At 36.6% G+C, this 13,417-nt stretch overlaps 2 protein-coding genes and 1 long non-coding RNA gene across 5 annotated transcripts in view; 2 read left to right on the top strand and 1 right to left on the bottom strand.

Annotated features, from left to right (window-relative positions):
• Positions 1-1,028: 1,028 nt before the first annotated feature.
• Positions 1,029-9,655, top strand: LOC105121206 (QWRF motif-containing protein 8). 3 transcript variants are annotated; one of them, XM_011019758.1, is made up of 7 exons: positions 1,029-1,422; positions 3,302-4,760; positions 5,244-5,363; positions 7,252-7,368; positions 7,459-7,548; positions 8,035-8,142; positions 9,262-9,655. In XM_011019758.1, exons 2-7 carry the CDS (start codon positions 3,447-3,449, stop codon positions 9,361-9,363), a joined length of 1,851 nt encoding a protein of 616 aa, XP_011018060.1. In that variant the 5' UTR covers positions 1,029-1,422; positions 3,302-3,446; the 3' UTR covers positions 9,364-9,655. The 3 variants fall into 3 exon arrangements, with proteins under 3 accessions (XP_011018060.1, XP_011018059.1, XP_011018061.1); XM_011019757.1 differs by lacking the exon at positions 1,029-1,422 and adding an exon at positions 2,823-3,182; XM_011019759.1 differs by lacking the exon at positions 1,029-1,422 and adding an exon at positions 3,052-3,069.
• Positions 9,656-9,957: 302 nt separating this feature from the next.
• Positions 9,958-12,075, top strand: LOC105121204 (uncharacterized). The gene is made up of 3 exons (XR_841515.1): positions 9,958-11,208; positions 11,339-11,568; positions 11,963-12,075. It is a non-coding gene; the product is annotated as an uncharacterized LOC105121204 (long non-coding RNA).
• The window catches only part of LOC105121205 (cellulose synthase A catalytic subunit 7 [UDP-forming]-like), a 4,967-nt gene continuing 3,285 nt past the window's right edge, over positions 11,736-13,417 (bottom strand). The window contains exons 11-13 of the mRNA XM_011019756.1: positions 13,205-13,404; positions 12,730-13,083; positions 11,736-12,512 (exon numbers count right to left, since the gene is read on the bottom strand). Coding sequence (XP_011018058.1) covers positions 11,931-12,512; positions 12,730-13,083; positions 13,205-13,404 — 1,136 coding nt within the window. The 3' untranslated portion in view covers positions 11,736-11,930. The remainder of the gene's footprint in view (positions 12,513-12,729; positions 13,084-13,204; positions 13,405-13,417) is intronic.

Raw genomic sequence — 13,417 nt, 5'->3', positions numbered from 1 at the left:
AAAGAATAAAAAATGAACTAATTTAATTGAAGTCAACTTGTCAAATTCACGACTCAAATCATAAAATTGAGGTAATCCCATACAAAACAAATAAAAAAATTATAAAACTGATATAAATAATATTGAATTAAAAAATAACCTAAAAATAAGCAGAGTCAACTCAGTTAACTTTTTAAACTTATGACTCACATCATGAAATCAGGACAATTCTATAAAAAAAATTACAAAATCTAATTTTCAACTAATACAATATTAATAAATAAGATTAAAAAAATAATTTTAATTAAATAAAATACCTAAAAAAATTTTATATCAATACAAGTTAACTTTTTAATTCTCTAGGCAACAAGCAACCTATTTTATGTTTTATTAATTTCTTTGAATTGTATTTATTACATTTATTTTTATTTTTCTAAATTATATGGTACCGCGGGGGATACCGCGACATTCAGCAGGTGATATTATACAGGATATTTAGTTAGTGAATGAATATTTTTAGTTATTTGAAATTCAAAGTAGATTAACCAATCAGGTAATTAAAAAAGTTTTAATTTATACATTATTAAATCACAAAATATGTTTAATTTAAAGACAAATGCACCTTAAAAAAAAACCCTTCTCCATCATATAATGTTTTTTCAAGGAAAAACATATTTAATTAATTTCCAACGTTGCTTTTATTTATTTATTTTTTAATTTACGTGGGGTGTCCGGGTCAGCTTACGCGCACCATGACTAATTCTCACGGCTCACTGAATATCCTGCAAACCCAGTAGGCATGTAAGGTATCACGGGGATGACAGACGTGCATGTCAGAGCTCGAATCCAAGTATAAGGGAAGAAAACAAATCCCTTTCACCGCTAAACCAATCATTGGAATGGACGGACGTTGCTTTCATTTATTTATTTGGTTGGAAGGCGGTTTGATAAAGTATTAAAGAAGAGCAATTTAGGCAGTAAATTAGTCATTAGAAAACAATTAATCAGAGAGTCAAAAGAGGAAAAAGAAGAGGCGATAAAACAATAATCACTCCAGAAGAAAAGTCTCTGCAACTCTCGATAAAGTAGGTGGCGCGAAAACAGCGTCCCTCGTCTCAACTGAAAAACCGTTTCCTTTCCTTCCCTCATTCTCAATTCGAAACCTTCTTTACTCTTTTTTTTGTTAATATTAATATATTACCTTTTCTCCCTCCCTCTCTCCATAAAACCCGGTCACTAAACTTCCCTCGCCGTGATATTCTCCCTACGATCACCGTTGACAGTCTCTCCTCTTTGGATCCGCCGTCCCTTGAAGCCGCCACCGTCTTCTGCTGTTCAATTCCCGATCCTTCTCCATGGCATTGAAGCGATATTAACGGAACTAATCATAATTGATTAGTTTCCATCATTGAAGAACAGTTTTATTAATGCCAGTGATTCCAGGTGAGAGACTCTCCCTTACTTTTTTGCATCTATGAAGACATTTTAATTTCTTTCCTTTTTCCCTCCTGAGACGGGTTAAATCCTGTTTCTAGACAAAAAATTGAGAAATATAAACAGTTTTTATGCTCCATAGAACTTGCGTGTCTTCCATTTCTGAAATCCATCAGAATTCAGAGAGATTTATACATTTTTTTTCTTCCATTTCATCGCTGTATTACTTGTCTTCGATGCCAAAGACATATAGACACGGTCATTGTATGTCAAATAGATTCTTCATTAGAAACCCATGTTAATTTTCTCTGAGAAATTTAAATCCTTCTGGGTTTTCATGGATCTGATCACTGAATCAGGATTTAAAAATCTCGCAAGTGGTCAAACTGTAAATTAGATAAGATGACAAGCTCTGCACACAAGGGAATCAATCCTATAATTTAAAAATATCACAAGTGGTCAAACTGTAAATTACACAAGATAACAAGCTCGGCACAAGTCGTCAAACTGTAAATTACAACTTTTTTTTTTTGAATTAATAATACTCGGAATTGGGGAGGGTTAGTAAGTGGTAGTAATTTATGGGGATGGACAATGGTCTTGCCTGCATGTGGTCTTCCATGTCTGTTCCCATACCACCAAGAACATCAGCACCTGCAACTTCAATCTTCTAATTATTAAAATATTTTAAATTATTCGCAAAAGAACAGATCACGTTATTTCCATAAATATTTTCTTGGACGTAATTTCACTAGATGACAAAATCAAGAAAACCCAGGTAAAAAAAATAAATTAATTCACTGCGTGATCCCGATGTGGTAACTCTTTAGTTCATTAATGCCCATCACAGTTATTTTATTTTCTCCCTGTAACATGTGACTTATTTCTCATTATTTCACTTAAACTGAAACAGTTTGCTGCAAAATTTCTGTTTTTAAAATTATTTTTTATTTTAAAAAAATAAATTAATATTTTTATTAGATATTTTTAAAGTATTAATATCAAAATTTTAAAAGAATTATAAAAAAACATTTGAAAAAAATTATTTATCAGATATATAGATGAAAAATAATATATTTTTCTGTTTCACAAGTATAAAAATTTGTTATAAAACCATATAAAATATAAATTAATTTGATATTTTTCTATTTAACTAAATATATTTATGTTTTTACTGTTTTTTAAGAAGTTTGTTTACGTGTGTAAGCTTTGAAATCATTTTCATCGCAGAAAAGTAGTAAAAAAGGAGAAGGAAACAGGGAAGGAGTGAGGTAATGTTGCGTGGTTGAGTGTACCTCAAATGCCAGGCCACCCACCCGACCATGGCACTCCCGTGAGAGGGATAAAAGGGCAAATTGTATAAGCTTAAAAACAAAGAAATTGAAAAAAAAAAAAAAAACAAGAAGAAGAAGAGAAAAAGAATCGCTCTTATCCTACGCACCCATTTTATTTTGTTTCTTTATTCTTTTATCCCTTACCTCTCCATCACAGGAGTCCACTCTTCAGTCTCCCCAATTTCATAGGGGACCCCTTAACACCAAGAGCTACTTTCCTTTTAGCCCGAGAAAGTGATGACCATTAATGCACGTTGTGCCCCTCTCCGGATTTTTCCGTGACCACATTTTGGCCCCGAATGGTCTTAACCTCTTTGTAATGGCATGATCTGATTGGATTTGGGCTTGTTTTGATGAATACTCAATACCCATTTGCATTTTTTTTGTTTTGATTCTCAAATTTGCATTCTTTGAGATCTGAGTCTCTGTAAAGATGTAAGCTTTTCTCAATTTTTGGGTTTTACTTTTTCTTTTTTATTGGTTTATATTCTTTTTTTTACTGCCATTCTGTAGCGTCTTACCTTTTTTTTCTTGGTTATGTGCATTTGTGGCAGATTTATTGCATGGAAAAGGATCTTCTTTTTTAACAACTTGTGTGATTCCTTTCAATGTGGTATACTAGAAAATGAAAGCTGTCAAATTTGGTTGTTTAATTATTTGAAAGAATCCATCAATGTGGTCTAATTTGGACAGTGTTTGATGGATGTATGTGAATTGGAGAAGCACACAGCAGTACTGGATACCCCAAGACCCCCCCTGGTTCCAGCTGAAAGAAACAGCAATGCAACAGCGAAAGCAGCAACCACCACCCGCCGTCCTCGGACGAGGGAAGTTGTTTCTAGGTACAAATCACCCTCTTCATCAACACCTTCTGTTGCTAGGCGTTTCCCATCACCGAGCCTCAGTAGAACATTGGCTGCACCTTCCCCGGTGGTGCCTAAAAGATCTCAATCGGCGGAGAGGAGGCGCCCTTCAACCCCACCTTCACCCCCAAGGCCTTCCACACCGGTTCAAGATTCATCAGTTGATGCGCAGTTGCCATCTAGAAGGCTAAGTACCGGTGGTCGGTTACAAGAGAGTTTATGGCCCTCTACAATGAGAAGTCTCAGTGTTTCATTTCAATCGGATAGCATTTCTATTCCTATCAGTAAGAAGGAAAAACCAGTTAATAATGTATCCTCCGATCGCACATTGAGGCCTTCTTCAAATGTAGTCCATAAGCAGGCTGAAACGCCAACTGGGTCACGAAAGCCTACACCAGAGAGAAAGAGGAGTCCTCTTAAAGGGAAGAATTCGCAGGATCAATCAGAAAACGCCAAACCAGTAGATGGTTTACATTCTAGATTGATTGATCAGCATCGATGGCCAAGTAGGATAGGTGGGAAGGTATGTTCTAATTCATCACTGAATAGAAGTGTGGATCTCACCGATAAGAATGTGAAAGCTTTGTCAACTCCAGTTGGAATTGGATTATCTTCACTCAGGAGAGCGCCCATAATTGATAATTCAATAAAACCTTTACAAAAATCAGCTAGTGATACCTCGAGGTTATCACTGGACGAAATTGGCAGAGTAGTGTCTGAGGTGAATTCGTTGGATGATAAATTGCAGCGGTTATCGGGTGCTCAGAAGCTTGTTGCATCAAGTTTATCGGACAGAATATCATTAGTAACTCCTGTTGTTAGATCTCAGTCCTTGCCTACTCCTGGATCGCGTCCTGCATCACCAAGTAGGTCTTCCATCAATAGAGGTGTAAGTCCATCTCGGACAAGACCATCTACTCCTTCTAGAGGGGTTAGCCCATCTCGGATAAGGCCATCTAGTGTCTCCGTTCAGCCCAATAATTCTACTTCTGTGCTTAGTTTTATAGCGGATTTTAAGAAGGGGAAAAAGGGTGCAAGCTATATTGAAGATGCTCATCAGATACGACTGCTATACAATAGATATTTGCAATGGCGATTTGCTAATGCTCGGGCAGAGGCTGTTCTTTACATTCAGAAAGTGACTGCAGAGGTAGGATTTGAACGTTTACTAATATTCTTAGAATGCAGACCTCCTGAACCCGCCATCTATCTTAATGTTTTGTTAATTGCATGGAACTTTTGTTGGCATCTGTCATTTCGGCCTTCTTTCAATAAATATGATTCTAGTCATATGGTGCCTTCACCCATTATTCTAGGTAATAGTTTCCCAGTTTCAATCCCTTTTAGCTGTCTACAACTGTAGTTTTTTTATTATGAAATACAGAAAGTTGTATGCTTGTTTGGAGTAATGCAAAACAGTGAAAAAAATTAGTGGTGCTGTTTGTGAAGAAAATATGCAGCAGGTTGTTAAATTGCACCACTTTTTGTGCTTTGATGGGCCTTTTATGTTTCAGTGATTTTTCATTGAAGATGAACCTTGGCTCTTCAGCTCTTATTCTTAACATTGATGCTGAAAGAGAATTTCCTTTCCTTTGATGTTTTAAATTCATAAAAACATGTTTTGATGGTGCAGAGAACTTTATACAACGTTTGGGATGCCACTTTAGCTTTGTGGGATTTGGTAATCAGGAAAAGGATCAATCTCCAACAGCTGAAGTTGGAGCTCAAACTCAATGCAGTATTGATTGATCAAGTAATGCCTCTCTTTATCATGACATTATTGTTTTAGTATTTCACAGCATGATCTAATTATTTCTATTCATCTACCGAGCGGTTTTCTCTGAAATGTTGGAGGGTGTAGTTCTTTATGGTAACCTCTGTGCATTTTAGATCTATCTATTTTGTTGCGATCCTTAATTCTTATTAATGTAATTTAAAATTATGTGAATAGAAGCTGCAACCATTTCTTCTTGAGGAGAATGAGGGAAAAGGGACATCTTTTCAATCCATAATTTAATTGCCTGCAGCAAGGCATCCTCGTGATTGTCAATGGGAACAGTTTTATTACCTGACATGTCGGGAGTATGTCAAGTGTTTGTGAGAAAGATGAGTTCTAGTCCTATCTAAATGATTCGTGCTATCTAGCTTCAACTTAGACTGGAATTGTTTTGGTTTCTTATAACACATAGGGAAAGCAAATATTTGGGTGTAAGTTCCCACCATTACCACTTAGTGTCTATGGAAATGGAAGTGCAGGGAGCTTCTAATCCATCATGCATAAAATACGCCTATATGTATCTGGGAGATCTTGTATTACATGAACAGATAGTGAATAGGTGGTGAATCGGGGAGCTTTCAAGAGCAGTTTTTCGAAGCTTTAAGTAATCCTTTGGCAATTTTATTCTCACTGAAATGTGGTTTTCTGTTTTTTTGGTGGGGGAAAGGAAGGTGGTGGTTTGAAACAGAAGAAAGGTGAATTGCTATGGTGAAGGAGGAATATTGGTTCACTTGAATGTACACTAGAGTTTTTGAAATTCTGAAGAGCAGTTAATGTATATTTTGAAATCTATATTTTAAAGAGTACATCCTAGCGGTTTAGGCATGTATGAAAAAGAAAAGGTTCCAGCACAAGGAGCAACCTTATGAAATATAAGGGCTGCTGGACTGAACTGGTTAAAGGTCTTCTCCAATCTCCAAAGTACACGTAAATGGGGGAAAAAAGATACAAGCAGTCCATTCCATTTTTTTTCATTATATGTGGCTTGTTTGAACTTGTGGCTCATTATAGAAGCATTTGTGAGAAGGCAGTAGCTAGCATCAACTCAGGATAAGATGGGTTGAATTTACTTAAGATGTTAGGGATGTTAGGCTGTGTGAATCAGAGCCAAAAACAGTATCTGCATGGAGAGTATAAGTTTTGGTGAGATATTGTAATTGATGAGAGAAAGGCCAAAGGAAATATAACTTGGTTGTGGCAGCAGCAAACAAGATAGACTTGATCTTAATGAGCACGAGCATCTACAGGGAGATAAATTGCAAGAGATTTGTTATTCTTTGCACTGCTGCAGCATTGTTAACTTCTAGAATGTGGCTCTAAAATGATGTTGAAGAAGTATGAATCCACCCTAGCGGGTAATTTTAGCATATGGTATACTCAAAATCAAGCACTTAATGTTTGTTCGCCTTCAGAAAAATGCACAACGTACATGAGATGCTATTATTTGACAAAATGTGGTTGCTTTTCTTTTTTAACATAGCAAGTAGGGTCCTAGGCTTGTTTAAAATCCAGCTTATCAGAAGTTTTCACAGCATCTTAGTTCTGTTCCTATAGAATCAAGTTGATGTTGAAGAAAACCAGCTTAGTTTCCTGTTATACTATAAATTCTATATAGTAATTTACAATGAATTGTCTTTTTACGGAGAAACATTTTCATGCGAAAAAGATGTCATGCTGAGGTTCTGGTCAGAGTCAACTTCAAGCATCTTGGTGGTCTAATACCATGTTGAAAATTTATTTTCCATCTGTTCAATTTTTTATCCATGCCTCATTTCCTAAACTAATTTGGAACTGGGGTTCAGTCTTTTGGAGTTGAATCCAATTGAGCTACCCCATTATCTAATTGCTAAGTAAATTGATTCAGATCACCTACCTCGATGATTGGGCTTTACTTGAAAGAGACCATATTAATTCTTTATCTGAGGCTGTGGAAGATCTGGAGGCAAGCACTCTTCGTCTTCCAGTGACCAGTGGAGCAAAGGTATGTTTTGTTTTAAAAGATGATTGGAAGTGATTTCTGGAGAGAGAAATTGTTGATGTTGACATCATTATTGGGATCGTGCTTCTTCAGGCAGATATAGAATCTTTGAAGGTTGCTATTTGCTCAGCTGTTGATGTGATGCGTGCTATGGGATCATCCATATGCTCTTTACTTCCAAGAGTGAGATACATGTCTTAACTATCCCTCATTCAATTTTGTTAATTAGTGCATAAAGCATGATGACGGGTTTTCCCCCCTTGGTTCTCATTTTAGCTGCTTGTTTTTGCCATTATATGGATGATGCATTGTTTAGGCCATAATCCAATTTATTCACTACCGATGGTTGAAGTGGATAAGTTGGGAAAAGAGAATTGGAAATTGATTGGCAAATTGAATTTTTATTTTTATGGACCATGCTCACCCTCGTTTGGGATTCCCATTATGACTGGGACCACTCAGTTGAAATGCAAAATTGATATCTTATCAGTTCTTTCATAGTTTCTTCTGCATATTTTTTTTTCCTAGAAAAAATAGATTGAACTGAATTTACATTTTAGGCTATACTTCTCAATTTCCAATGCCCACCTCAAACTGTATACTGTTGCCAAAATTATTTGCAGATCTAATGCTGGTCTTCTAAACTTTTTTTTTTTTTTTCTGTTATAGGTGGAGGGGATGAATGCTTTGGTTTCTGAGCTTGCCACTGCTGCAGCACAAGAGAAAGCTAAGCTTGATCAATGTGAAGCTCTGTTGGCATCAACAGCAGCTATGCAGGTGAGATAAAAACATGCATGGCTGTAAAACTAAGCTTCCATAGGAAGAAATTTATACCAAATTTAGTCCTTTGATGCAATAATTAACAAGTTTTTATGTTGATTAGATAAAAGCATTCTCGGCAGTGTGAATCAACATTTTTAAATCAAAGTCACTTGTAGGATTGCAAGAACAACGGTTCTCACATTTGGATTTTTTTTAGGAAAATTTGTGCTGTTATGATCAGTAGTACGCTGAATTGCTTCTTAAGAATACCTTCTTTCTACACCATCTACTAGTTCTTGGATTATGCCATTATAACTTTATTGCTATGCTATGTCATTCTTTCTCAGATCATAAACTTTGTTCTTCCTTGAAGGGGAAATGAATTTAGTTGAGTTCATAATTGAAGAATCCCAACGTTTGCATGGTCCCAATAACACCCAACTACTCAATCTCTGCAAGCATGTAGAACAACCTTATGCTGTATTTGCATGGATTGATAATCTTTTTTTGTGCTCTGGATAACATGGCAACTCAACATGCTTTAACTTGTCTGTTGCAAGGTGGGAGTGATTAGGTCTGTTAGGTCTGGATTTGAGTCTTGCACTTGTAGAGGCAGAACAAAATCCTTGCCATTCAATTGCTGTAGTGATAACTGTCCTAGCAGTATCGATCGTTTAAGCTTTTCACAATTTCATTTATTTGATATGGTTGAGGAATGACATTGTTTACCTGGTTAGATATCCGAGCTGGTGGGATCAATCAATATGGGCTTTCAATATCTTCATTCTCTCACTCATGTGCTCAATAATCCTTTTGTCCTTTGGCAATTCATTGATCATTCATGTGGACAATCTGGTCTGTCCTCTATCAGATTGGCTGGCCAAAATCAGTCCATCATTGCTTGCATGGCTTGAAATGATGTTCTTGCAAGAAAAGTTCTATTTTTGTCAGTGGGTACACCTTTAGCTGAGGTGGGGTCCTTGCTTGCTTACATTCAATAACTGAAAAGAATGGAAATCAATCGCTTTTTGTAGCTGTACTTGTCATGCACATTTTGTAGGGTTTCCCCCCCTCAGATATTATTATCATGCCATGCATATTGGATTGTATCTAATTGCATTCATCGTGAAGCAGGTAGAGGAGTACAGCATTAGGACTCATCATATACAAATGAAAGAAGTTCTGGAGAAGCAACAACCACTATTCATGGCAATGAAAACACCCTCATGGCTCTGAGCAATTACTAAGCTAACTTTTCTCACTCAACAGAGATAAAATTACGGGGTCTTCTCTGGTCAAATGTAAATTGGTTTTTTCTTTTTAACCTTAACTTCGGTGGGAAAGTTCATCTTTATTTTATTCTTTTTCTTCATTTTTTTTTCTTGTAATTTTTTATATCAAGGGAATGAAAAGAAAATGAAAGGGAAGGGAAGCGAAGGGTTGGAAATTCAATGTAGAAGCAGATCTCAGAAAAGTAAAAAAGAAATTAAAAGTTACATATTCTATGTTTCCCTGTGAAACAGGCAAATGTGGCACCAGTATTGTTATTTTCAGCATGTACTCGTAGGTTCAAAGAAATGAAAGAAATTTAATCATTGAGGGGGTACAGCTTAACTGAGGTGAGTGGTGTGGTTTAATTATTTAGGTTGTAAAGTTGTTTGCTAGAAATTATTACTTCAAGTTTTATAAATTTTAGAATTATTAAAAATTTATATGGTTATTAATAATTTAGAGTTATTAAAAATTTATATAATTATTAATTTTAAAATTTATAAAATTAGCTTGGAAGAAAATTAAATTGTGTATAGTGATGATACTGGAAATGCTTTTAAAAAGATGTGAAAAGTACTTGAGAGTTTTTGGCAGTTGAAAAACGCTGCCAGATAAAAGAAAAGCTGAAACCATTTGAATAAAAGTAATAGATAGGATCTGACATCCATGACACAAACATTTTGAGTTTAAGCATTAGGGTTGTCTCACAAAGAACTGAAAATTGGAAGAACAGTTGTGAACTGCAATGCCCGGTCAAACAGTCAACCTGATGTTCGTATATCCGTTTGAAAGTAAACCCACTGCATGATCCAACCGGATATATGAATTGAAATATCTGTTCGAAAAGGAAAAAATTAATCAAAATTATTGAAGTTATTTAAACAGTCTTTTATTTTTATATCAAATGATGTATCTTCTAAAAACAAAAACAAGTCTTTGTTGGCGATCTCGCTGTTTACCCATTTGAGACAAGGCGCTCGTTCGAAGCCCGATGATTATAGTTATGGTTTCGTTATATCGGCGGAGGCGAGTTTTTGGGATGCTAGAATTGGTGGGATTTTACGGCAATAGTTGATGGGTTTGGTTTGGATTTGTTTGTTGGCTCTGCTATTGTTGATTCTTGCTTTAAGCTTTGGCGGGCGATTATAGCTATTAAGATGTTTGATAGATTGCCTTAAAGAGATACTGTTTTGTTTAATACAATGATATCTGAGTTTGTTAAGAATTCTTGTTTTGAGGATTCAATTAGAGTTTTTGGAGGTATGACCCAAGTTTGATTTGACCACAGTTATAGCTGTTTCATCACCTGCTGTGGCTGAGTTACAAATCTGTGCATTGCATTTCTGTGAAAAAGGAAATGTTTCGGATAAGCTTAATGACCTGTTTCATGCATCGTTTTCCCCCCTTTTGCTGTGTGTATACCAACGTCGAAAAAAAGAAAAATCACCTGTGACAAATTTGATAGTGGTTTAGCGAAAGCAGTTATGATTTTCTGGTTTTATTGATTTCTATGGGATGTGCATGCGATTCTCCATTTGGGAAAAAAATGAAATCAACAAATTTTTCCACTGCTTTTTTCGCATGCTGCTTACATTATCTGGAGCTGAACACAAAGGTTTGTTTATAATTTCCCCTCAGTTTTCTGACAATCTAGTTCTTATTGAAGGGTTAGGACAAGAGCGATTGTAAGTTATTTTGGAGATCGTGATATCCTTCATTGAACGTGACCGATGGATAATAGCGGAGACTTGCCTCGCAGCTAAGCTCAAAGATAATAGAAAATGTCATCCTTCTGTCATCAATCTCAAGGTAAAGTGCATATGCCTCAAATCTTCACTGTCGGTTTGCCTTTCAGATTGGCCTTAAGAACTTTCTTGCATTACCTTCTTTCCATATCATGTACCACTAACTTTGGTGTGTGCTTTTGTGATCCCGTCAGATATATTTAAGAAACAAGCAGAAATCGACAGTGGTATAAATAGATAATAGCATCTTCCAGCATGGGATCCTTAATCAATGAAGGATTTGAGGTTAAGTTCTTCTAGTGAGGGGTTCTGTGAAGATCTTCACAAGAGCACTAGGATTTGCTTTGAAATCCATGTTCAAGCACTTCGAGTTTTCTTGATTGACAGGGAATTTCATACAGTTTAGAAGAAATCCAATTTTAAGGTAACCATTATTGGTACATGGTCCATGACAGCTCAGGATAACTAGTGAGACTTCAAAAGATTGAACTTCTTGGTGTCCTGAGATGGGTGCAGTGGTTAGAATTTTTGCCATCCAAGTTGTATAAAGCAGAAATATGCACTCTTTTGGGCTGCTAGTGTGAGAACGAGTGATAAGGAAAACATTTTTTCATTCCAATTACAAAACTGGGTTCAATGCACATTGCTACACAATTTTCACTCTAACTTTATTCCTTGTGCATCTCCATCTTGTCAGTTTAGACATCGCATATCGTATTTCCTTAGAAGCAGGATGCACATGTATCTTCTATTGATGCACAAATCAACTAGAAAATAAACACACTTTTAACAGTTGAGTCCACATTGCTTGGTGTCAGGTCCCCTGGTTTTCATCACAAATGGATCAATCCGGACCCAAAGCAAGGAGAAGATGGAAGCCAAGAGCACTGACCATATAACCACTATAGTCGGTGTCCTGTTTTGCCTCCCCATTAGACCTTTGAGGAATGGGTAGAGGTGGACAATCACCCAGAAGGCAAAGAAGAGCTTCCCGAATAGAGGTCCCCATGACTGGTACCCATTGTTTATGGCATCTGAGACTCCAGCAACAACTCCAACAAGGTTGATGATTAAGATAGTGGTTGGAGGGATAAGCAGGGTTGTCCATTTAAAGGCATATAGCTCTCCAAAATCCTCATCGTCTGTTGCCTTGGATGTGACAGTGAAGTTTGTGTCGATACCTGCTAAAACTTTCAGAAGACCTTGGACAACAGCAAAGAGGTGAGCTGATACACCACCTATAACCCAGAATTGCTCGTTTCTCCACCATTCCTCAATGCTTACTCCGCTCCATCTGAGCTCAAGAATGCCCGTGGAAAAGATTGACAAAAACAAGCCAATGAAGAAAAGACTAGCAAAGGTGCTTATCTGGATCATAAACGAATTGGGAACATGTTATCACAGGGTTTAAATAAACAAAATCATGTTCTCATGTTAACATAGGATTTGAAAGAATCTAATTGTATCTTCATTGGATTTAATTCCAGTCTCATTTTTAGAATGTTTTGGCCTTTTAAAGCTCTGTACCCTGTTATTTTATTCTGTGTAATGTTTTCATGGAAAAAAATAGCAGGCGCATTGTTACCTCTGGCATGATAAATTTATCAGTAAGCAGGCAGATGGCAGGGAGGCAACAGTATGCAACCAGTGCTAAGGAGGTGAAGGGGTAGATAGTTGTGTTCACATACGCAAACCTCTCGAGCCACTTGAGCTTTCCTTCCTTGTAGCCATACAACATAGGGCTGTGACGACTGAAGAAAATTTCAACAGAACCAAGAGCCCACCGGAGCACTTGGTTGAGCCGATCTGATAGATTGATGGGAGCTGAACCCTTAAATGCAGCTCTCTTTGGCATACAGTAAATAGACCTCCAGCCACGACAATGCATCTTAAAACCTGTCAGAATATCCTCTGTGATCGAACCGTAAATCCAGCCCAGCTGCACAGGAGAAAGGCAAATTTATTCAATACAGAAACTTCAAAGCACCATATAAATCATCTTTTTATCCTCAATTGCTCAATACATTTCAGAGCTACTGGATTTTTTCTGTTTACATTACCTCGAGTCCCCATTCAGTTTTGTCTTCATATCCACAACTGATCACATGGATGGCTTCTTTTAGCAGAGCTGCCGGACTCGAGGAAGGAGGTACACCACCTTCTTCCATTAAAGTTGAAGTCACAAAAATTGCTGATTGTCCAAACTTCTTTTCAAAATTCATGTGGGACATCAACAGCTCCTTGTCATTATTATCCATTCCTGCTGAACAGGC

Source organism: Populus euphratica, unplaced genomic scaffold (genome assembly GCF_000495115.2).
Source record: "Populus euphratica unplaced genomic scaffold, PopEup_1.0 scaffold31.1, whole genome shotgun sequence".
NCBI lineage: Eukaryota > Viridiplantae > Streptophyta > Magnoliopsida > Malpighiales > Salicaceae > Populus > Populus euphratica.
This window is presented reverse-complemented; position numbering and strand designations above follow the sequence as displayed.

Excerpts from the sequence above, each read along its gene's own strand:
- LOC105121206 (XM_011019758.1), top strand. The coding sequence starts at position 3,447 with ATGGATGTATGTGAATTGGAGAAGCACACAGCAGTACTGGATACCCCA. Across the intron at positions 7,369-7,458 it reads CAGTGACCAGTGGAGCAAAG|GCAGATATAGAATCTTTGAA; the intron begins GTATGTTTTGTT and ends GTGCTTCTTCAG. Across the intron at positions 7,549-8,034 it reads TATGCTCTTTACTTCCAAGA|GTGGAGGGGATGAATGCTTT; the intron begins GTGAGATACATG and ends TTTCTGTTATAG.